Below are 26,147 nucleotides of genomic sequence, written 5' to 3'. Positions count from 1 at the left end.
CAGTTCCTTGTCTGAGCACTGGAGTTTCTGCTTGCTTTTCTTTATAATAAGTTACTTAGCTTTCCATTGCTCTCCACCTTCTGAAAATTGGTGGACATTTCTCTTCTACCGGTGCCTCCTTTCCCATTTTTTGTCCTTGTCAGTTTATAGCTTTCTTATTCCTTTAGTGCCATTTTAGGAAAGTTCAGAGAGAATGAAAATAGTGCATATGGTTAATTCAACACAGATGACCAACAGTCCAGACAGTGCTCTGACTTGCTGGCTTTGCTTTAGGGCAAACTTGAAGATAGCTAGTGTTGGACTTAGAATGCATAAGGCTTTGTTTTGGTGCAGAACTGTACTTATTGCTGTAGTTCTCCCTAAACAGCTGAATCAGTTTCTTTAGCAAAGAACCCTCCCCTACTCCCACCTACCTTTTTTCCCCTTGACCCTGAGGGCTGGGAAATGTAGTCACATGGGTGTAAATGCCAGGATATAAGTCATTGTGCCTCTGAGGTGGTGAGATGAGAAGGTTGACTGTTCAAGTTAAAGACTTAGGGTTAAGGCCCTAGCGTGTGCCCCTCTCCCACCTCCTTTTGGGTAGAGCTTCTGCTGTCCTGCTGGGTGTGCCTCCTCCTCTGGCCTTCACACCAATATTCCAGTTTATCCCTCCACCCTCCCCTTCCCACCCTGGTAACTATAGTTTGTTTTCTACGTCTGTGAATCTGTTTCTGTTTTGTAAATAAGTTCATTTGTGTTGGGTTTTTTTGTTTGTTTGATTGATTGGGTTTTTTAGATTACACATATAATTGATATTATATGGTATTTTTCTTTCTCTTTCTGGCTTCACTTATTATGACAATCTCTTGGTCCATCCATGTTGCTGCAAGTGGCATTATTTTATTTTTTATGGTTGAATAGTATTCCATTGTGTGTGTGTGTGTATTATATATGTGTGTGTGTGTGTATATTACATACTACAATGGCTTTATCCAGTCATCTGTTGATGGACATTTAGATTGCTTCCATGTCTTGGCTATTATATATAGTGCTGCTGTGAACATTGGGGTGCATGTGTCTTTTTTAATTAGCATCTCCTCTGATATATGCCCAGGATTGGGATTGCTGAATCATATGGTAATTCCATTTTTAGTTTTTTAAGGAACCTCCATACTGTTTTCCATAATGGCTGCACCAAACTGGAGCAGCCATCTTGAACTGTGAGATAAGAGACTTGTGTCAATGGTGGCAGAGCCCAGGTAAAGAAGCCTGAGCCCCTGGTGACTACGGAAGTGCCCTGGACCTCCATGTGTGAGAGAAATACATTTCTGTTCTGTTTAAGACACTTATCTTTTTAGTCTCTATTGAGCAGCCAAGTTTAAATACTAACTAATGTAATTAGTAAGCATGTTTATTCTAATGCCTTTAAAATTAACACCTATTAAAATTAAGAAAAATGTATATTCACCTAAAATAATCTCCCATGTTACTAGCGGTGTATTGTAAATGCATGTCTACAATGAGTAGTCTCTGACCTATATTCAGGGAAAAGGAAGGGAGGAAGGGAGCAAGAGGGCACTGTATCCAACCTATCCTCTGAAGTTTAAAGGTCCTTTAGAAGTATTATTTTTCAAGACTGGCACTAATGATGTAGTTCTTCCTGTGTTTTTGGTCTAAAACTTTAATACAGTGCCAGTGTATGAATAAACTAGATGGTAACATCTAGTTTGGGGCTGCAAGCTCTGGAAAGCTAGTTTCAGTCTCTTTAGTGTAACTAAGTTAATATCTTTTTTTTTTAAGAAAGTATATTTTAAAATGAAAACCTTCAGTGATTCCATTTATCATTTTAATCATTTTAAAGTATACACTTCAGTAGGATTAAGTATATTCACCATGTTGTGTAACCACTGGTATCTCCATTTTGACAATTAAATGAAGCCCAAACTTTAGCCTGAAGTTCAAGGCTTTCTACAGTCTCTCCTTAGTCTAAACTTCCAGTCTTCCCCAGCTATTCCTCTTCATGGTCCCTTCAATTCCAAGCAAAAAAGCAACTTGCTTTTCCCTAGAACCAGTCTGAATTTTCCTGCATACATCTTTTTGCTCCCATTGCTTCTGACACAGACTGCTCTTTTGACCCACCCTTCCCTGCTAAGGTCATGTCTATTATAAAGGCACATCTCAAATACCAACCTGTCTCCAGGAAGTCTTCCTGTTTTCCTTGGCAGGAGTAAACTACCTTTGTACCCACATGGCATTTATGGCTATTTTCATATTTGCTCATGTGTCTTAGCGTCTCTGCAAGATTGCTGTCATTCATCTATGCCCTCCATTTCCTAGCACCTCACAGCATCTGCCTTATAGTGGGTACACAGACACCCGATTTGAAATAGTCTCAAACGTGAGAACAAGTGAATTTACATAGGAAACTAGGCCTTATTTTCAGTAGTTTGTCTGGAACCCTCCTTGCTCTTCCCCATCCCTAGACCCCTGCAGAACCTCAGACCCCTTTGTAGTAGGTGGGAGTCCCGGGGGAGGCGGGGAGGGGAAGGGCATGTACTCACGTCCTTCTCAGCTGCTGCTTATGCTGTTTTACCTTATCCGTCATCTGATTCTTCCCCTGGGATGCTATCCTGTCAGCCTGCTTAAGGCCTCATTGCTCCCTGTAGTAATACCTCTGAAATTAGGATGCTTTCAACTTCAGGTAAGAAAAGCTCCTACTTCATCTGTTGAGACTTTGAGCACGTTACTTAATCTTTCTAGCCTTCTGCCCTCCATCTGAAAATGAACACTGTTTAGTGTTACTGATTAAAATACATCACCTACTACTGTTTCCTAAACTCCAGTCAAAGGCCTTACATGAGGAATAGATGAGAAGGTGCACCTAAAGGGCTCAGCAGAGTGCCTGCCCTGTAAGTCTGTGTTAATTACTGTACTCAGTGATTCCAGAGCCTACATGTGGCTCTGGGTTAGTGGGACCAGCTTTTATAGTGCCTAACAGGAGTGTCCATCACCTGCCAGCCATTGCCAGTAAGATCTTTGTGTAAACATTGATCTCATGTAATCCACATAACAACTTTGAGTTAGGGATGAATTATCTCTATTTTATAGATGAGGAAAATAAGGCTTTTGGGTAACTTAGCCAAGATATCACTTGCTAATAAGTAATGCAATCAGGATTTAAAGCTGGAAGTCTTAAGTTGAATAACATAATTTCTGGAGAACACACTGTAGGAGAGAGATTTTACTTTCTTACATACCCTTTTGTATCTATTTGAATTTTTTAAAACCATGTCCATGTATTATTTTTGATTTTAAGTACTAGTTAATAATCTCACATAAAATATTAGCTAATAAAAATAGATATCTTGTATCAACTTTTAAAAACACACGGTCTTTAATTTCCTTAATAGGGGAAAACAAGGCTAACCATCTTCTTTCAACTTTTCACACAAAGGCCTCAAATTGCTGTTTAAGTTACCTGCCCAGTTACTGGGGTTTTTTTCCCCCATTATAGCCAGTTTACATGGCTCTATGAAATGTCTTTTGTATTTTCCCTCAGTTACCAATTCTCCTACCTTTTAATTAGTATATTTTACGCATAACTATTTACTTATCAATCCTAGGCACTGACAGATCCTGCAACTTAAAACCAGTGCCTAATTTTATCTCCTTTAGGCAAGACATCTTTGGGTTATAATCCCTTTAATATAAGGTTATTAAACAGAATACAAGAATATTTTCAAGCAGAAATGTAAAGCAAATTCTAACTAATAAGCTTATCCTCACTTCAAAGTCTTATGGCTCATCTATGTTCAAATACTCTGGTGTTTGTCTCTTTCTGGTGTTTTGCTTCTGGTTCTCTGGTCTGCAAACTTTTGTCTTAAAGGGCCAGATAGCAATTTATATAACCACTTAAAATGAAATGTAAAAATGTAAAAGACATCTTTAGCTCACAGGCAGTTAGCTAGATTTGGCCCATGAGCTTTAATTTGCTGATACCTAGTCTATTTGCTAAATTCCCTCCCTTTCTTGCATCATTTAAAAGAACAATGTAATGCCCTTTTCTCAAAAAAGTAAGGAGTGATATTTTCCTATTTAATGTCAGACTGTCATGACTCATTAGTTACATGTACTAGACAAAAAATACACCCACACAGTGGCTGATACAGAGTATTTTATTTATGTATTTGATATCTGTACAGATGTCTCTGTCCTCATCTTTATCTCTCTAGATTCTTATTGAACCTCAAAATTCCTAAAGGATGAGACTTGCATCTGTTTAATACAATTTGTACACTCTCAGCGGAGCACAAGCATCAAAGGGACATCTGACATATTTCAATAATGATAAACACAAGAGAAAATCAAAGTCAACAAGAGACAAGAAAAAAAGCAGATGAAAACACAAAATTTCTTATTTCAGGATTATGCCATACATAACTTGTAATATCTACTTCTTTAAGTTTATATATGAGATTATACTGTTTTTATTACTTAAAGGCAAAGGGGGAAACTGCAGTGAATTACAGGAATAAAATGCAAAGTAAAGGTAACACATATTTTTGGCTCTTGGACCAAAAAACTAATGATCTGTGAGGATAAATGAGAAGTGAAGAGGACTGAAGTAAATTTTCATTTCACCACATGATCTTCTCATGTTAAAAAAATTGCCTTTTAGTCTTACTGATTGATTGGAAATGGGCAGTGATGATCTTTTTGGACTGAGAAAAAAAAACGATGCAGTTCATTAAAACAAAAGGAGCAAAGGAACAATAACCAAATGATACTTGTAGGGTCACTTCTAATGTGGAAGCACAGGGGGGAAAAGTTGGACCTCATTCTGTCCACTGCATCCTTCTAAGTTCAGAGAGACAAGAAATGGCAGTGGAGGCCACCTCACTCAATTAATCCAGAAATCTCTAAATTTCCCTGACACTTTGGAAAAGTCAACAGGTGTAGCTTAGTATTTAACATAGCAATTTTATGGTTTAAAATACGTATTTAATGACAAGTAAATAAACCGATGATCAGAAAAACAAGAGTGCCGTTCCCATTAAAATGTGATATTAAACTGCTGCCTAAAGACATTTTATAAAGTAAAAAGTGTTTAAAGTTTAATTTCACAAAAATCAACACCATTAAAACCAACATGATTATTTTCTACTCATCCAATCACTGAGGTAACAATATTATAAAAATATGTAAAAAAATTCTAGTTTCATAATTACCAGATACGCTAATTCCCATACAACTAGTATAAATGTGATTATTAAAAAAATAGTTTTGTTTCCTTAAAAGCACTTGGTTCATTTACCACTGAATATCAGATAAATATTTGCTATCCTAAAGTACCAAAAAAAATTACAGATAAAAATGGCAATGTTTATACTCTGGGTTTCTTGTTCGGTATATCCTGAAGACTGAACTTTGGAATTTCACCAGAAGCAGCATATGGAATTCTCTTTGAAGACACCTTTTTGCCAATTGTTTCAATCTAGAGGGGAAAAATTTTTTTTTTAATCTTTTTAGAGAGAAAATTACTAACAATTACAATACATAAATGTAAAATCTCTATAGTGCAGTATAATAAGGAGGAAAACCTAAGTGATTTTTTTTTTAAAGCAGAAGTTTCTCAAGTTGTCTGGGTTAATATGAAAGATCTTTAGTTCCTTCCAAATTTTTATGTTTCTAGAACCAGTCTACACTCCATTTTTCATATTCGTATCTAGACACGCTCACTCCTGTCATTCTCAGCACCAGACCCGTTCAGAGTAGGCAGGCATATGCCACTACCATCGTAGTAGCACACACGCAAGCAGTAAACAGACCAGATTGTTTTTTAATGAGCAAAAAGCACATTTTTATTATGTTAAGCCGTTACAATTTTAGGTTTTATTTATTATTATAGCTGGTTACTTCAGTATAGTTACCTAAGCTAAGTAGTATGTCACCTTACTAGAAGAAACACACACAGATTATATATTATATGTATAAATTATATATATAATTTATGTATATAAACACAAGTATACACAAATACACATACACACTTTCCATCTCTTTTTTATATTGCTAATGGGACTATAAAATTCCACAACCCTTCTGGAATACAATTTGACAGCATTTATCAAAACTCTTAATTATGTACTACATATTTGTGCTTATTTATGTGATTACCTTGCAGACCAGAATGTTAATTCACATTCTTTCCAACACTATTCTAATGTCTGTTTTCCTTATTCTAAAATAACTTGCACAAGCTGTAACAGCATAGTTTTTAGAAGTTCGGGTTTCAGAGTCTAAAAAGGCGCCAGTTGGAATCCTAACTGATAACTGCTGTGTTTCCTAAACTTGTTAAGGTCTTTCTTCCTCATTTGTGAGTGGTGTTACCCACCTACCTCAAAAGGCTGTGGTAAGAATTCAACTAGATAGTGCTCAGCAAAGTGTCTGGCAGAAAAGAAGTTAGCCTTCAATAAATCAATGGTAGTGAATTTTCATTTTGCATATTACATTTTAAATCTTTTCCCTGCTATCCAAAATCATCAGTCTTATCTTTAAAGACACTCCTTTTTTAATAGTCATAGCTTTATCTCCTCTCTACAGCAGAGTTAAATATACTACACAATTTTCATAAATGTCTTTTTAATTAAAAATAATATCTAATTCTGACTCATACCACAAAGGGTTTTTGCTTCGTATTGATCAATTATACAATAATCAATTATAAATCTTATTTAGTGACTTGTAAATACACTTTCTTTAGTGATTCCATCCTAATTTTTTTTAATCCTTGCTAGCAAAAGTTAAGTTATAAGTTCTTTTATAAGAACTCAAACTCATTTTAATGTATATCCTCTACGTATCTTCTCCTTTTGATGAGTAAAACAGGAATAAGAGAAAATGTGTCTGTGCCTGCAGATAATCTTAAAAAACAAACAAACAAAAAAACCTTGCTGAGTTTCAGTCATGACTGGGAAAAACAATCATGTTAACTCACTAAGGAGGGCTGGGACAGAAGAGCCCCCAGGGTCCTTGCTGGAGTGTGCACGGACAAGGATGCCATCTGAGTTTCGCTGTAAGTTAATCTCTCATGAATGAGAAATGGGCACTGAATTCTAAATAAGGATCTTCAACAAGTCAGTGACAAGAGAACCAGATCAAATACTTCGAACAGCACAAGGGGCCTTCTCAGTACCTCTCCAAGACAGCTGGTGTCGAGCAGACGCACACAGCCAGCTCTGAACACAGCCCTGCGCTGCTCTGCTTGGGGACCGTGCTGATGCAACCTCCTGGCAGATTTCTTTATCCTCCCTGACATCCCCCCAAGCCTCCCACTCCATGTCCACACTGATCTGAGGAAATGGAAAGTAGCTCCTTTTCTTAACATTTTTGGGGCCCCTGGTAGAACTGAAATAGATGCAACATCAAACATACTGTTCAGGTTTCGGTCAGCGCTCTAAATGTTCCATAATTAGCTGACAAACCCTGAATCAGAAGAGGGCTGGAGCCCCTGCATCTCTCGCACCTCATTCAGACCTCTCCCAGCACCAGCACAGTGCTGAGCACTCAGGGTCCAGGATCCTGTACCAACATGTGACAATTATACTGAGTACTGTACTTTTCAAAACATTCACATAGCAATAAGTGACCTGGCTTCTGAGGGGGTCAGTGTGATGCAGACAGTTCTGCAGAGCAGCTTTGGAGGCTCCAGGAAAAAAAAATTTTGATTTGTAATTTATTTTCTTACTTGACATTTATATGAGGCAAGGCAAGGCATATCTTGCCCCTATATGATAGGCAACTGATGACTTCCTAGATACTACGTAAGAGAGACCCATACTGAATGACCTTTAGATCATAAATTTAAGGAGGGAGTGGACTAATTCACAAATACCCCAGAGATTCCCAGAGAATTGACTGACATGTTGCCCCACAGTTATGTTATTGCTAAATGAGAAAATACTAAAATTCTAAAACTCAAAGCCTTTAAAAAAGCAAATGACCAAACAAATGGAACAAAACCAATCCAGGGTCATGCTTACCTGGAAGCCAATGGTTTGTAGTTCATTGTGGAGCCCGTCCAGGACACGCCGTCCATCAAAGATAAAGGCTGGCTTCAGCATTTTTTTATGAATGCGTTCATAATCCAGTTCCTGTAAAGACAGAACCAAAGAAACAATCAGAGCACATACATGCACACGTACATACTCAACCCCAACTGATACTAGAACACCTCTAAAACCCTCCTTCATCTCATGTATGTCACCTCACCTTAAACATGTCCCACTCAGTGCAAATAACAACAGCATGGGCACCATCACATGCTTCATAGGGGTCCTTGGAAATAGTCACAAGCCGGGCCACTGTAACAATCCAACAAAAAATTGGAATAAGAAAGGAGTGATTTGAAATTATGCATTTTAACACTGGGATTGCAGTGGGAGTTGGAGGTCTGACAGAGTGGAAAAGTCTGGTTGAAGTGTGAGTGAGGATAGTGGCAGGGAGCCTGAAGTACCCCTAATCTTGCCCCAGAAGCATCTCCTTAGAATCTCTGGGGCTTTTTAGAATATGTTGGAAAATCATTAGACTAACCCACAGCTGATTACTTGAAATCAAAGTTGATGGAAGCAATGTCTGAGAGTTTAATTTTAAAGAAATGAGTTTGAAAAGAGGGCCTACCAATGATATAAATGATAAAAACTGAATTATCAAAGGTTTCTAGAGAACAAACAAGTTTGGGGGCCCAAACTCAAAGTGACACATGAGACACAAAGCCTTACTTACCTTGGTCATCCTCTGAGACTCCTGGATGAGAAAGATCCACAACTATTTGTTCCCTTGGTACTTTCGGATCATATATATGGAGGTGTGCACCTTCATCCATCAAATATTTGCTAATATATATACTAGACGACTCTCTGAAGGGGAAAAAAGTCAGTATTGCTAAGCTCTTAAATGGCATATATTCTAATACCTAAGGGGTTTAATCGTACCGGGTAAGATTCTATTTCTTGTGAGGATATGGCTGCTCACTTCATTTTTATTCTTTATACTTCATACATACATGTATTTCACACACATCCACCATCACAAAAATCAGAGAGGAGTTCACATTCTCAAAAAGGCTGAAGTATTTTAATGAACTGATACCTTGTATCACCAGTGTCCTTTTTGAATGCAAACCCCAGAATAGCTATCTTCTTATCAGTCACGGTATTAAACAGACTGTCTATAATCCGGGAAGCAAACCTCCTTCTCTGGTAGTCGTTCATGTCTATGACCTGAAATCACATGTACAATTATGCAGTGATCAGTTAAGAGGTGCAGCCTGTGCCACACACTGCTCACGGCTTCATGGTGAGTATTCTTGTCTGAATACAAGCCTCATAAATTAACAGGAGGCAAAGATTAACCAACCTATTCAGTATCTACAGATGGGGGAAAAAAAAAAGAATTACCCATCATCCACCCCCCTTCCTTATAGCCATCCTGATAATTTTAATTTTCATTTGGCTTAACTTCCCATGCATCAGGCTGGGACGGATGTAAACGGAGGGAGCACAGCTGATTTCAGTCCCATCTGAGGTCCAGCCATGAGGCCAGCCTAAAAAAGGCACACAGAACACAGTGTTCTCCATAGCCAACTTCTCCAAAGCCTGTGGAAGCAATTAAATCCCAAAGTACTCCCTCATACACTTACCCCCGACCCCTCACCAAAACTGAGTGTGAGTAGAAAATGAACAGAGAATAGTCAAGACAATGCACAAAGTTATAGCTGCCTCTGGATGAGCCATAACACCACGAACATCTGGCAAAGTTTGTAATTCAATGTTATGCATAAAAGTGTCAGATTGCCTAATCTGTTATTCTCCTAAGAGTTTATAAACAAGATGACATATTGGTGACTAGATGAATATAAGGAATGAATTTTATTTAAGGCTCTAAGCTTCTATAAGCTGTCTCAGAGCCTGAGAGCTTGGGAAGTGAGTCCAAAGTGTTGGAAAACCAAGTCTTTATCTGCATTTTCCCTACAATGGACAGTAAGATAAAGCCAACATAATGGACTGAGTGAAATAAACTTAAAAGTGTACATTTCCCTGAAAATGTGCATTTTCTTACATTCCCACTCACTGCCAAAATCTGAAAAACCATAGACTTGGGGAAAAAATATTTACAAAAGGTATGAACACTGGCTGGTATCCTGAACAAATTACTAACATCGCTAAGCCTCAGCTTCCTCGTCTATAACTGGGGATAATATTAATGATGAGAACTAAGATACTACATGTAAAGTGCTTAAAAGGGTGCCTGGCACAGAGTTGAAGCACTCAATAAATATTAACTCTATTTCCATCTTGAGAAGGGTCTCTAATCTTAGCTCTGTGAATCTGGGAAGAGACAAAACAAATTTCAACCATTTGGAAGCATTACAATACAGGTTTTTCCTTTACTTTTATCTTACGCCTTTCAAGATAGAGAAGAATTATAATTGAAAGTGGCAGTTCTTGCTTTACTCTAACTCCAAATTTAGTCATAAAATTGAAGGAATACTGGTTTTATCATAAACTTCCATCACAGCTGATTACCAAAAAACACAAATTATAAACACAGAAGCCCAATAAATAAACCTAAAATGAACAAACTGAATATAATAATGAGTACCTGGAAAAAAATTAATCCTATCAAAAACATTTGATAAAGTAACATGTTTTAATTAGAAGTTAATCATAACTTGTTGACTCTAAGGATTAATACCTGCTGCCAATAACGAGCTACTTCAGGCAAATTTAGGGCCTCACAGAGATAAACCAAATTCAGAACATCCTTTTGAAAGCAACTCCCACCAAAACCTGAATAAAGAAAATAAAAAAGACAATATTTTCATTTAGGAACCACACAACTGAATCATGTAACAAATTTCTTTGTCATACTAATCAGCCTATGCTAGGATTTTTAATGATAAAATTTGGATGTTGGAAAATCAGTGGGTTTATAAATTGTGTGAAATTTGCAAGCAACCAATCAACCCTATAGATAATTTCCAAAGAGTTTTCTAGCTAAAGTTTTATTATGGTGATATTTTCTATTTTTTCCCTTATTCATCTGGTATCACTGCCCCACATCTCTAATTCTACCATACAGCTGGCAAACTTTTATAGGCCAGATAGTAAATATTTTAGCCTTTATGGGCCATAATGTCTCTGGCACAACTATTCAACTCTGCCTTTGTAGCTCAAAAGCAGTCACAGACAATATGCAATCAAATGGGCATAGCTATGTTCCAATAAAACTTTACTTACAAAAATAAGCAAATAAGCTGTGGGCCAGTTTTGACCTGAGGGCTATCGTTGCCCACCTCTTTTCTAGCACAATGCACTGTACAGTGAAGGTGGATGTGAGCTTTGGAATCAGGAACTCATTAGTTGTATGACATTGAGCAAGTTATAAAAATTACCTCTGATCCTTAATCATCTCTATAATGTAAATACCAGCACCTCTGTAATAAGTTATAAGGATTAATAAATAAGATATATAAAGTGCTGGTTCAAAACTTGATGTATAATATGCCTTCAGTAAATAGTAGCTATTTTTATTAAATGGTCACTAGAAGAAAATATCAGAAAGATTTAAAAGGCTAGGAAATGGCATGAGGTCCCAAAAATATAGGAAGGGCTCCCTATGGCCCAAACTCTAAAAGTCTCTATTTACCTTGACATCAACCTTATTAACTTATATCCAAAAATAGTTCTCCTTAAGCCCAATAGTTATGTTCTACAAATCTGCCACAAACGTTGAATTAGCATATACTAAAGCATTGTTCCTAGGGAAAAGACAGCATTAGGTGCCTGTGAGCTTCTGGTCTCATTTTTGTCAACTGATCGACACATAATCTTGTTTTATGTGTGTTTCTGTTTAAAGACACATTTTAAAATATGATTGATGGATTAACATTGAACTCACAGCCAACAGCACTAGTAACTCATGCCTGACTGAATGAACCTTATTAAACAGCATGTATTTTCCCTGTAAGGAACATCACAGCCTTCTGGTGCTTGGAAACACTGGACAAAACTTGAGCAATATGCTTGGAGGCCATTTTAAACAGTGGAATCACACAAAAATGCAAAAAATGTGGCAAGAAATAAACCACAGAAAGCAAAATGTTTTTTATGGGAGCTGAAACAAGAAAATAACATTATTGCCTTATTCATCTTCAGCTGAGAATGTATGTGTTGGGTGACTCAAAATTTTTAATGCTCTGTTCATGCCTGCAAACGACCACAAAAGCATCATGAGCACTGACGCTGGTGTTACAAATAAACTTTAGCACGTAGGCTAATTCACAAATATGAAATCCACAAATAATGAGGATCAACTGTATTTCACCAAGGCTGCATTTCCAAAACTGCATTAGTAGGAAAAGCAAATGATAGGGAATTTTTCCTTACTTGCTTCAGTAAAGTGTAACAACATATCCTATGTGGTCTCCCAAACTTACTTGTCCTAAATGTTCTAACTAAATACTAATATAATCCTCCTAAAACACTGACCTATGTTTATCCTACTAATCAGTCAGTAATTATTATACAATATAAATTAATAGGCTGAGGCTACATGTATAATGGAATCATTATTTTATTTTAAGGGAGTTAAGCTAAGCAAAGTCTTCCTTAAAGTTAGAGACCTAGCTAAATAAACCTACTTTTAATTACAGAAATTTTTTCAATTTACCAACACTGGCTTTCAGAAACTTATTTCCAATTCTCTGGTCCATTCCAATGGCTGTTGCCACCTCTTCTACATCAGCTCCTGTTGCTTCACAGAGGGCACTTATAGAGTTAATGCTGCTAATTCTCTGGGCAAGAAAAGCATTTGCTGCCTTAAAAAAAAAAAAAAGAAAAGGAAGACTATGATGAGCTAAAATAGGAATTGTATACTTCTGCATTATATTTCATTGAGTTGATGCAAATTACTGAGGGAGATATAAAAGTTACTGATGGGCTTAGTTTGAGGAGGCAATGGATGGGCTGAGACGGGAAGATGTTTTAAATTAGAGAAGAAAGATGATTAAGAAAGTAAAAGAAGGGCAAGAGTGATCTTTTAAATTACTATTGTAATGTAAAGTTCTATTTTCTCTTACATATTACAGGATATTTTATACCCAAATATTTGATCCCCCTTGTGAAAATTATTTCATAATGTACAAGGATATTATCTTCAAAAACATACCTTTTTATTAATATTAAGAAAGTACCTGTGTAGCTAATCAGGGTTAAGAGAAGTAAGTCCTCGGCTTTAAATTTAATAAAGAGTTGAGTGCTATATACCAACCAGTTTGGAAAGTTCTGAAGACCAAGTATTAGTGGTGAGGATCTTTTCTCTGGGAACCCAGTGCTCATACACAGCACACAGTGCCTGCACAGCTCTCTGGCCCTCTGGGGTTTCATCCCCTCCAATCAGGACTCTGTCTGGGTTCTTCAGGTCCTTGATGGCTGTTCCTTCTGCCAAGAACTCAGGGTTGGATAGCACCTAGAATACCAAAGCAAAGGAAAGTTTTAAGCTGGCATTAATTATGGACAACTTTAGAGGGAGGGTATAGCTCGGCGGCAGAGTGCATGCCTAGCATGCACGATGTCCTGGGTTCCATTCCCAGCACCTCTGTTAAATAAAGAAATAAATAAACTTAATTATCTCTCCCCCATTAAAAAAAATATATGGACAACTTTACAGCATGGATATTTACATAAGAAGAACAAGATTCTAATGCTTCTTTTTTTCATACCTGTAAATTCAAGTTGGGTTTTGTGTTTGCATCGAATATTCGGCGAATACTTTCCGCTGCCCGCACTGGGACTGTGCTTTTCTCAGTCACAATTTTGTACCCATGTGAGTTCTGCACAATGCGTCTAGCACAAGCTTCAATATACTTCAGATCTGCTGCACGGCCTTTTCCCATTCCGTAGGTTTTTGTTGGAGTGTTCACCTGATGAGAGTATATGGGATTAACAACAGAGGATTGGTGAGATATTCCCTCATTTCACGACATGCCCTGGACCATCAACTGACTAGTCAAGTGTGAAGTTAACTACCATGAGTAGCCCTGATTCCACCCTCTATTAGTTCCATTGAAATACTACATTTCATAAATACAATACCAGAGGGAACAGCATGAAGCACCTGGAAAACTCATTCAATAAATTGCTGTTGAGAAGTTACTGTATATGTGTCAGAACCAGGAAGGCAGGTTCGAAGCTAAGCCTGCAGATAGAAAGATGAGAGACTCCGAAAGGAGTTCACAGTTTGAAATATAAGTTTTCTCTTTCTTCCTCTCTTGATGGTATGTAATATATTATCCTGGTCTTTAAAACCAAACTTTAAACTCCTTTTCACTCTTCTTTTTTATAGACCTATATCAACAGGTTTTCAAAAATGTTTGCAGTATCATTGGCAAATGCTTTCTTGGCTCATTAAAGCTAGAAATTATCTAGCATCTTCAGGATACAGAATACTATGTAGACAAAGACTGTCAAAATAGAAAAATAAATCATGAGTCCAGCATCTAGGCACTTAGTTTTGGCTTAGGTGTATCATAAAACCTCAGGGAAGTGTGGCTGCCTTTGCCTCAATGACCTCAATGAACTCACTGGAAAATGAGGATAACATGCTCTCTAAAATCTAACACATGAGCTCTCATAAAAATAAACGTTCTCTGAAAAGTCTAAAATTCTAAATAGGAATAATTTTCGAACCAGTCAGTAGCACCAATTTTCTTCTCTTGACAAGCTCCTAACTTAACAGGAGACTAAATAAAGGAATCAAGCCAAAATAAATCGAAACATGAAGATTGAGTTGAAGTGTGAAAAGCAGGAGGAAAAAGTTGTTTGTATGCATGGAACAATTTAGGAAAAGACTTAGATGTGGAAGTCAGGGTGTAAGGGAGTACAGAATGGCAAAGACGGCTGATGGGATAACATTAAACAGGCCAGAGAACAGGCAGACAGATGATCAGACGGCTTGCCCAGATAAAGGAGCTCTGAAGATAACACTTGAAAACTGGTTCCACTGCATTTCTTTGTTTCAGATGAATACTGGTAACTGGTGAGACCCAGACATCTTCATATGCATATTGGATATTCAGGGTTCTTCTGTAAATTGGTTGTTTATAGTCTTTACTCATATTTTGGTTGGGCTCTTTGTCCCTTTTAAAAATTGACTTAAAAATTTTCTTTATATATTTCAAATATTAATCTTTATTACTTGCGTTTTACTTTTTTTTAGAAAAAGTTTTAAATTTTAATGTTTTCCTTTTTGATTTTTGTGTCTTATAAAATAAATCCTTTTATCTCAAAAAAAAACCAAACTGATTCGATAGTATAAAACGATTCCTACCCAGAAATTAAGCTGGAGTGGGAGGAAATGGAGAGAAGAAGTAAATAAAACAAGACCAGCCATGATAACTGCTGAGAATGCAGGATGGGTAGACAGGGGTTCACTATATTGTTGTTTTCATCTTTTGTAGAAGTTTGTTATTTTCCACAGTGAAAAGTATACATGTAAATTTAAAAAAGAAAAGAAAAAGCAAATCTAGAGAGTAATACTATAATAATTTACCCTAATAGGCACATAAAATAATAGCTTGAAAAGATTCAAGGCAGCTCAGGCTAGACTGGCAGAGAAACAAGTGTAAAATCAGCTATCTGTGCTAGATCAGACTAAGGCAGACTCTATTGCCTAAGAATAGATTCTTTAAACAAAAAAATTTTTTAACTGAAAATTTCCCCTATGAAAATCCCATTCCAGGATCTGGTTATCCAAATATTAGACTAAGGTAACTTCTTGATTTTCTCCAAGCATCTAGATACTCCAAAATAATGTCTCCTTTTCTATGCCTCTACCCTAACCTTCTGCAAGAATTAAGTAGCGACTGGGTAGGTGAGTCATAGAAGTGGCACTAATTTCTCTGAAGTAATTAGGGAAGCCAAAAGGAGAGACTGAATTCATGACACACTTTCACTATGGGCTTCATTACTACTTCCTTTGGAGTTCACATATCTTCACAGCACTGCTTTTGTCTCAAAGCATAGTCAATTCAACAGCATCTATGCTCTGTGGAACCCAGGCAAAGCTCACACCACTGGCTTACCCTTTATTCCTTAAGGTCCTAAACGTCTAGAGTCATATAACATCCCAGCTCAGCCACCAATTGGTTATAACTATACTATCACACAGAATATTTGAATAGATGGTTACCAGAGCAGCAAGAAAAAAATTATCTTGAGGTTCAAATATTAGACTACCAGAATGTACTCCCAAGCATTGATTCTACTTTTTTCATCACAAAGGTACAACAGTTTAGCTATGAGCTGCAGGTGTCTGTGGACTAGCCTAACAACCTAACCAAGTTCTAAACAATTTAAAATGATTTTCAGAACATAAATGCATCTAGATAGGAGATGCCTATAAGTTTACAAGCAAACTTTATCTGATTCTTTTTACATCACCTCCATCAAGCAGTGGAAACAAGAAATGATGAAATATATATACTATCACCCACTGTGTTCACACATTACCAGCGCTTTCTAACTCTAGATCTCAGACTAGAACTTTCTTTGAATTTATTTGTTCAATGATCTGAAGTTACCAGATGATTATAGGGTTTGGTAAAGTGTTGGATAAAAAGTTAGTGATAACCAAAATTCAACTGGACAACTCTATACTAAGTAATGCTGTGGCTTAATACCAATAGATTGACTGTTAGAATTCAATGAAACTTCTATATAGACAAGAATACATTAAAACTCACACAGCAAAGGAAAATACTTACAGAAATAAACACAAGATCAGCTTCTTTAATGGCGTCATCAATATTGGTAGAAAAAAATAGATTTTTTCCTCGACAGGATTCTACCACTTCTTTTAGTCCTGGCTAAAAAGGGAAAAGAAAAGAAGTTGTACATACATTTTATCAGTAATATGAAATAAGACAATAGTATAGGATTACATTCGTTAAGAGGAAGCTCATGCTATAATTTAAAGGTCTAGATTTGCTCTCAAATAACACCTCTGTAGAAAAATCAAAGATCATATTGGTACCAAAGGCCATCAAGTGTACATGATGGGACACAACAAACAAAGCAAAATTGATCCTGCCACAATTAAAGCAGATCAGTTAAACACATGTCACTGTTTACCACGCACCTGACTGTTTCATAAGTGTTAACAATTAACTCCAAGTGTCAACACATTCAGCAGTAAAGTCAAAGTCTTTTGTGATTTCAAGCAAACATTTGATTTTGCATCGTCATTATGAATACAGGTTTTTACCCCCAAGAATTTAGGTCATAGAACACAGGCCATTTAGACTGGTTGTGAGTCAATAATTACTCTATACATACATGAAAATATATTTTTTCTAAGTCCTATTATAAGAAACACTTCTATTAAAAACGTGCTACTTTTCCCATACAATTTAACAGGAGATATTATTAGGAATTCTGAAGGGGGAAGGGTATCATTCACTGGTAGAGTGCATGCCTAGCATGCATGAGGTCCTGGGTTCAATCCCCAGTACCTCCACTAAAATATAAAAAAAAAAAAAAAAAGAAAGAAAAAAACTAATTACCTCCCCTCCCCCCAAAAAGAATTTTGAACTATACAACACCACCTAACAAGTATTCTTGCTCCCCACCCCCTCAAAAAAGTCAAGTCTAAATTTGATCAAATCAGTTCAATCAGCAAAATCCTGACTGAAAATTTCTACAGGATAAACAACCTGGTTTCTCCAATTAATAAACTAAAGCGAAAAACAGAGAAAGAAAGAGAGATTAAAATATTGTGGTCTTAAAAGACACTTAAGAGATACAAATCTATTGTAATATATGGATCTTATTTGCATCCTGATTCAAATAAACCATGGGAGGAAGGACATGTTTAAGAATTCTTAAAAACCAAAGCAAAACAGAACTTCTCCTCTCCTGGAGGAGAAGGTTCAAACAATATCCACAATATTATGGACATACAGAAAACCATATACAGCAAAGTAAAAAGCCACTTCAGGGACCAAAGGTCTGGAATTATATCCAGAGATAATCCACTTTTCTTCATGGTTCTGAGGCACTTTAACATAAGCAAATGGAGAAAGTGTAAAAGTAAATCCAAATTTCTTTTAGTTTAACTAAAATGTACAACAGAACCAGCAAAATACATGAACCACTATACCATGAATGTCACCAATTATAACAACTGTTTGCTTGATCATTTTAACTAGATTCTAGAAAGTGAGAGTAAATGGTTACAGAGTTGGAATTTTTCAGAGAAAATTTAATTCAATCCTATATAATTTCCTAATGTTTAAATTAAAGTCACCTAAAAATCAGAGCAATGCAGAATTTATACTGGTTTTTTTTTTTGTCTTAATAACACCTCAAAATGAATAACTATATTATTCTGTTAAAATCACTGGGGTATTTGTAAATCTCCAAAACAAATGTAGAGATAATTAATGATATAGGTTCTACCTCTTATTAGAGTCATTATATAATTATCATAATTAATATTTAAGATTTACATGGTATTTTTTATGGAAGAACTCAAATCCTTTCACACTGTAAAATGTTACTCAAAAGAAGCACAGCAAATTATCCATTTTGGGGTTTTGGAAGTAGTTATTATTTTTCAATGAACAAAGTTAAAAAAAGCATTAAATATGGTAACACGAAACAAAAATGTTTTAATTGTTAAATATTAACAGTATCTACTGTGCTGTTTTCTGAGTAAAAACTTGAATATCTTATTACCATATTTTATATGATAGTCATTACTATTTCCTTCTCAGGCAGTGAACATGACTACCCTTTTACTAATATAGTTTTGACCCATAAAACATAAGCCAATAAAACAAGAAAAGAACCACAATGAACATAAATTCGTCTACCCTAAGTATATTTAGCTGGGTTTTCAATGTAGCCTTCATAATCTTTTCACTTGTCCTCTCATTCTGAGATTCCTGCTCCAACCTCCACTATAACTTCTTCAAAACCATCTTGCCTCCCACGTTCAGACAGCTGAGATGACCAATGTGTCAGTGTCTTTTATATCATGTCCTCACCAACAAAACTGTCTGTATCTTTATCCATCCTTGTTTACTTCCTTGTCTCCGAGAAAGAGACTTTCAAGGTCAATCCCTCTACTTGTGCTTGGGAGCCCATCACCTTTGCTATCTTTCTAGACTTTATTCCACCAACTGGACCCTTTATTCTTAAGCTTTTGACCTTTCCTTCTCTATGTGATTTGTCTACTGTAGTTTACTAACATGCTTGATCCTTTATCAACCATAGAAAAGAACATAAATAAATGAAATCACTTTCCCCTCTGCCCCTCTGCAGTGACCACCCCCTTTATTTCCTTCTAATTAAACCTTTTAAAAGAAGACTTTTAATCCTTTTCTACACTTTCTCACTTCTTCAATCTCCTGCCATTTGTGATCGTTCTTGTAAAAGTTACAACGGCCCCCATAATACCGAATTGCATGGATATGTCTCGGATCTTATTTCTCCTATATCTGGCATAACTGACAGCTTATTCATTCATTCAGCAGATATTTGTTGAGCATTTATTAAGTACTGGCCACTGTGTTAGTCACTCATAATCAAGACATGTATCTTTATGGAGGTTGTACTACGATACTTCTGGGTTTTGGTTCACCTTCTCTGAACTACTCTTCATTGTTCCTTTATGGCATTTTCTTCTCCACTCAACATCAAATATTAGCATTTGCCAGGGTTCTGTCCTTGACCCATGCTCTGTTCTCTCTACAGGCTCTTCTTGGGAGAGCTCAACTACTCCAATTTTAACTACTACCTGCATAATCTTTTTTTTTTTTTAAACTACCTGCGTAACCTTAACTTTACATCTTCAGCCCTGAATTCTTGAATATCATTCTAGCTTCCTTCCTCTCTTTCATCCTTCTTATATAATCAACAATCAAATCCTATCATTTTTCCTTCTAAATATTTCTGTGATTCTCAGAGTAGGTAGACTGAGGGTGGAACAACTCTCAAGAAGGTTGTGCACTCAAAAGAACTCATTAAATATTATAAATACACATTAGTTATCATTTCTTTATCAGTGATCAGGAGTTAAATATTAGTCACGAAAAGACTTTCTGATATGAAAACCTGGTATTTACAATGAAAAACCGATGCCATAGATTTTTATACCACCATTGAAAACAAGTATCAATTTCACTGTATATTTTAAAATGCATTATAGGATACAGATTTAAGGTGGAAATTGATTACAAAGGTATCTAAGGTTTCTCTGGAAATAAAAATATTTCTTTGCTTTGTCCAAGGTAGGTAAGTATAAAATTACAACTAGTAATGATATGTATAAGCTACTCAATAAAGGAATCCAGAAAGCAGTGTGAACTCCAGTTAAACCTGCCATTCATTTTTCTTCTTTCATGGTTCTTCCTGTTTGACATTTCACATAACATTTCATATATCAGTATGGCCAAGAAAATGTGCAAGAGTAGTTTTACAATATAAAGTAAAGAAATAAAAATGGAACAAAGGCCTGACATACATTTGAAATGGATAATTGGGTTGCACAGTTCATTTCCCCAAGTAAGATATAGAAAAAAAATCATTTTAGATCTTAACTCTTTTACTCTAACTACATATCCCAACTGGATTCAATATCCATGAGGAACACACTATATTTTTGGAAGAATTTAACTTTTAACTTTTAAAAAGCAACAAGATTATTACATGGGAAATTCAGATCATCCTCACAGTTCCTTTGTGGCTTATTGTTGTTTCTATTTTAGGTTTCTTGGTTGTTATTTATTTATTTATACTGAACTATAGTTGATTTACAGTATGTGTTAGTTTCAGGTCTATAGCATAGTCATTTGGTATTTTTGCAGATTATACTCCATTGTAGGTTACTACAAGATGATGGGTATAATTCCCTGTGCTCTACAGTATATCCTTCTTGCTTTTATCTTGTATGTAGTAGTTTGTATCTGTTAATCCCATACTCCTAATTTGTCCCTCCTGTCTTTCCTCTCCCCTTTGGTAACGACAAATTTGTTTTCCATATCTGTAGAACACACAATTAAAAGCCCTGAAGTCACAGGAAAAAGAGTTTCAGATTTCAAATAGAAATAGTAGTTCTGTGTTCACTTTAGCAGCACATGTACTAAAATCAGAACACTACAGAGAAGATTAGCATGGCCCCTGTGCAAGGATGACATGCAAATTCATAAAGCATTCCATATTTTTTAGACGAGGTCCTACTGTTGTTTAACAGTAGGGAACTATATTTAATAGCTTGTAATAACCTCTAATGAAAAAGAAAATGAAAAATATATATATGTACAACTGAATCACTAAGCTGTACACCAGCACTAATACAACATTGTAAATCAACTATACTTCAATTTAAAAAAAAAGAAATAGTAGTTGCCTGCCTGCAGCAGTAGTTTCATTGATTTTTTTCAGTGCAGTATAGTATTTTATTGCAGGATCATACTATAATTTATGTATCCATTTGCTGACAACATTTAGGTTGTTTCCCATTTGGGGTCATTATCAATGACACTGCTAATACCTGTGTTTTAGTGCATATATGAATGTATTTCTGTTGGATATACACCTAGGAGTGGAATTTCTGGGTCAAACTATGCATATTTTCAACTTTAGTAAATACTGTCAAATAATATTCAAAAACATAATACCATGAACTCATTTTACAGTGAAAATTTTAAAAAATGGAATCTGCTTAATAGTTGGTAAGTTAACAATAAATAATAATAGTTAATAATAAGATAAAGGCATATTTTCCTAACTATAAATTCTTTAAGTTCATAGAAATTTTAAAATTCCAATTAAACAAATTTGGGATACTAAACACTGAATATGAAAGACATCATTTATTCATCCAAGGTTTCCCTAATATAAATACAATAATCCAAAAATATAATAGCCTTACATGAATATATAAACATTTACATTTATATTTTATAAACATCCAGTTTTATTTATTTTATTCTTACAGAATACCACTTTTAAATTTTACTATTACAATATGGTAACCATACCAACAGACAAAAGTAAAAAATAGAGAAGAGAAAAAAATACTCACAACCTCATTGTATTAATACAACCATTATTAATATTTGATATACTTCTCTCCAGGCATTTTCCCTCAGCGTATTTGACATAATCATAATTATAATGTTCATAACATTGTATATTTAGATCTTTTCATTTAATTTCTTATCAGTTGCAGTCATAGATTTTTACATAAAAAATAAATTTAGCAAAAATAGTAACAAAACAAAGAGTATAAGAACAAAGTGTTGTTTAATATTGTTTACCTCATAAATAGGAAGTGTAGGGGAGTTCCATGCATTGATTCTTGATTCATTGACATCAACAACCGTTACCCTGATTTCAGGGCACATATGAGCAATGACACTACACGTGGGTCCTCCAACATAGCCTGCACCGATGCAACAGATCTTCTTAATTTCAAACATGGCTGTACTAGGAGGGAAACAGTACGACTGTTCACTACTGAAAACAGAAAATGTAAAGAGATCACACTGCACATTCGTCACACTTTATAAAAACTGTCAAGGTGACAAATATCTGGAAAGATTTCCTATATTGACACTCAATAAGATTTATGAAAGCAATGATTTAAAAAATAGAAGGAGGGTATAGCTCAGTGGTAGAGTATATGCTCAGCATGCATGAGGTCCTGGGTTCAATCCCCAGTACCTCCATTTAAATAAATAAATAAATAAACCTAATTAACTCCCTCCACAAAACAACAACAACAACAATAACAAAAACTGGATGACCTAGCCTGTTTTCAGCTGTACTAGCATGAAACATGGAAAAAATTATTGTAACTGGTATTACTGGAGAAGAGTCACAAAGATTATAATTCAGAAAGTCAAGAAGCAAAATAGAACCTTACTTAGTCTTCTAACACATTAGGGTAACTTTGATTGCTGAGGGAAAATTCAAGGGTGAACACACCAATGCAATTCGAGCTTAAATAAATGCTAGTACACAAAGGTCAGCTTTATGATAGGTTTAGACTAAAATAATCGGTTTTAAGATTAGTTCCAAAGTCCAGAATTGGCCTCTGAGATTATATTCCCTACACAATTTGGCTTCAGCGATTTATTTTCAGGTTCTTGACAATGATCTTAAATTCTATCTCAACTTTAATCAGAAACCATAAGATGGTTAAAGGAAAGTAACTTTTGTAGTTAGCAAAGCTGTTACATAGATTTTGATAGGTTTTTCAAAAGCCATTAGGTGAACCGATTCACACTAATCAGAGTGACAAGGGACTGAGTTATACTAAGAACGTTAGTTTATTCGGTAATGAGAACAAGAATTGTCAAACTGTTCAGATTCTTAGAATTTTAGTCCTTGCCAAAAACTAAATCCAATCTCAGACATCATTTGATCTAACCCATTCATGGATTCCAAAGAGAAGGAAAATGGCAATCAGCGAGTTTAAGAATTTGTTAGTATATTCCTGCACGGATCAGAGAAGGTACTCTGGAAGGCAGGATCTAATTACAGTGCCTAGCAAGTATATCCCTATTATGAAAGAAGATACACGAAGTACAGAATTAAGATGATCCAATTCCCTTTGGCATGTATTAAGCAATGTTCTAATCTTCATTGGTTCTCTGGGCAGACTTCCCTGTCGGAAGAGAATGAGCTGACCAACCCACTTGAGGTTCCCGGTCTGTATTAACAAACAAGTAATCTGGCTTATAAATTAATCTTTCATAGCCATGATTTGCAGATATCAACTCACAGTCTGATCTCTAATGACTTTTTATAACTATTAAAAAATGGAATTTTAGTAAAATAGTAAGTATGAACAAAATATGGGATCTAATTGAGTCCCTGAAAGAAAGCAATATTCTTTGTGATAAATGCATAAAGAAATATTTAAAATTTATTTTTGTTTTGAATAAGTAATAATTCACGATTCAAAAATTAAATCTGTATAACAAGGTAAACACTCAGACTTGCGCCTACCCCATTCCTGTCTACTTTGCTACCCTCCACTTTTTCGGTTATCCCCAAGTTGCTATTTCACATGAAGTATGAACTTGCAGATGACAATGGGGAAATTACTGAAGAAGCTAGATGTACAATCTGTGCAGGTCTGAATAAACTGCCACTTGGGAGTTTCAACAAAACCTCCAATAAGCTTTAACATGGAGCTTGATACAGTGTTAGTGATAAATAATTTGCCCAACACAGTCTCTTCTGATTTCATTTTCAATTTCTGCTTTTATGTACCTTCTGACCCTCTACTGTGCTGTCAGGGAAATGGGAATATTTGCTCACTGAATAAGTCAGTTTGAAATGAGTTTTTTTACCTCTGCGTTTTGGGAAAGTCACAGCAAACCAGGCTGTTCCAAAACTAATTATCCAGTAGCTAAGGCAACAGACCTTATGGCTGGATACATCAACTTCACACATCATCTTAGATATTTCCAAAAATTAAACAGTAACAGATGACTGACAGAGGAAAAATATTCAATCAGTAAGAAAATCTGTTAACCTTATTATCTATAGGGTACCATGTAAAGCTGTGGAAATGGCAAGACAGAAGATGGAGTATGCTTATTAATTATAGATTTTATGTTAGAGAAATAAGTACAGCAATGGGAGAAGAAATGAAATCCTTTCAGTAACGGTTGTCTACCACTTACCTTAGACTAGATGCTGGGTACTGAAAAGCACGTCTCAGAGAAGACAGTAAGATCTTTCATTTCCAGAACAGCCCCTCCCACCTACCTCCCCATCCCCCTCACCCCCAAGAAACAGACCAGACTACTGTTGTCCATTTCTTAGGGGATTTGACGAAACTCAAAGGCTCACTGTGTCTTTGAGGGCAGTCAATGAACAGCTACTCCTCTGTATATCCCTGAAAAGCTCCCTCTCAGTGAATCCCCCTTTTTCATATACCAAAATTCTCAACCTTACTCCATTATCTTCCTGTATATAAAGAGGTATAATTTTTCAAGGTTTCACACAGCATGATCTCCTGAAAACGCAAGAAAGGCCTTCCCTAACATGAAATAAAGCCATTTATACGGTGTGGTGGCCAACAAAGCATTCCAAGACAGCTCATACAGATGTCACGATAGAATCAATGTCTTAGGATTTCGCCCTAAAAGGGCTCTCTGGTTCACTTTCTCTTTAGTTTCTTTAGGGCGGCCAATGACGTGAGGAAAACAGCAGCCCTCCATGTGAGCAGACCCCAAACACAAACAAAAGACTTCGATTCTGAGACCAAAATGGGGTCCCCAACCAGAAGACCACTTCCTATGGTGGATATTTGGGTTTCAGAGGCGCCAGGGAAATCTCATTTGTTTTAAGTAGGAAAGTGGGGAAAAATAGAAAGAGAAGCGATTGGAAAACTCGCGAGTCTTGAATAAAAAGCCAAGCTAGCCCTCCTCCTGGGCAGCAGATCCAAAAGACGATTCCCGCCCAGAACCCAGAAGAGGAGACGAGGGTCGTGAGATTGGAAGCCCGGGACCGAGCGCAAGGCGCGAATGGAAGCTGCGCGCACACCCCCCTGGCTCCTTGCACATCCCGCCGGGACCCAGGAGCATCCCCACGGGGCGGCTGGGCCAGCCTGGGAAAGGCGCTTACCTACGACCAAGCACCGACCGCTCCTATTCCGACGGCTCGGACAGCTCCTCGCTCTGGGCCGCGCAGCCGCAGCTTCTGCACTCGCGCCCTGCTCGGTCTGATCTGCCCTCACCGCACGCCCCTCTAAGGCTCCCAGGCGCCGCACCCCGAGTCCTGGGCCCAAGCCCGTATTTAAAGGATTCTACCCAAGAAGGCGGAGGCTTCATTCCCCTGCAGCCAGGCCCTCCTGGACTCTGGCCTCAGCCGCATCCCTGCTCCACCTCCCGCCACGCTAGGCCCGCGGCCCGCCCCTATTTCCTGCGGGCCCAGGGGCGTGGATATGGGGGCGTGGCTAGCCGTGGCTGGGAGGAGTCAGGCCCCGCCCGCCGGCCGAGCTTGGGCAAATCCGTTCGGGCCAGCTCACAGCCCCGCCCCTGCCGCGAGTGGCGCTGGGTGGAACTGCGTGCGCAGCAGTCAGCC

The 26,147-nt window shown here is 36.7% G+C and overlaps 1 protein-coding gene and 1 non-coding gene across 3 annotated transcripts; one reads left to right on the top strand and one right to left on the bottom strand.

The window, feature by feature from the left end:
• Positions 1–4,140: 4,140 nt before the first annotated feature.
• On the bottom strand, positions 4,141–25,985 carry UGDH (UDP-glucose 6-dehydrogenase). Of its 2 annotated transcripts, none has more exons than XM_031435785.2 (12): positions 25,689–25,985; positions 22,364–22,527; positions 16,805–16,906; positions 13,763–13,963; positions 13,312–13,509; positions 12,712–12,859; positions 10,735–10,829; positions 9,130–9,260; positions 8,764–8,897; positions 8,251–8,342; positions 8,022–8,132; positions 4,141–5,473 (listed from the first exon to the last, which is right to left on the bottom strand). In XM_031435785.2, the coding sequence occupies exons 2-12, from the start codon at positions 22,523–22,525 to the stop codon at positions 5,363–5,365; spliced, it is 1,485 nt and encodes a 494-aa protein (XP_031291645.1). In that variant the 5' UTR covers positions 22,526–22,527; positions 25,689–25,985; the 3' UTR covers positions 4,141–5,362. The 2 variants fall into 2 exon arrangements, with proteins under 2 accessions (XP_031291645.1, XP_031291619.1); XM_031435759.2 differs by having other exon boundaries at positions 22,364–22,532; positions 25,689–25,984.
• LOC116149119 (U6 spliceosomal RNA) lies at positions 21,160–21,266 on the top strand. Its single transcript, XR_004132730.1, has one exon. It is a non-coding gene; the product is annotated as a U6 spliceosomal RNA (small nuclear RNA).
• Positions 25,986–26,147: the final 162 nt, after the last annotated feature.

The sequence above is a fragment of the Camelus dromedarius genome, chromosome 1 (genome assembly GCF_036321535.1).
Source record: "Camelus dromedarius isolate mCamDro1 chromosome 1, mCamDro1.pat, whole genome shotgun sequence".
NCBI classification, from domain to species: Eukaryota; Metazoa; Chordata; class Mammalia; order Artiodactyla; family Camelidae; genus Camelus; species Camelus dromedarius.
This window is presented reverse-complemented; position numbering and strand designations above follow the sequence as displayed.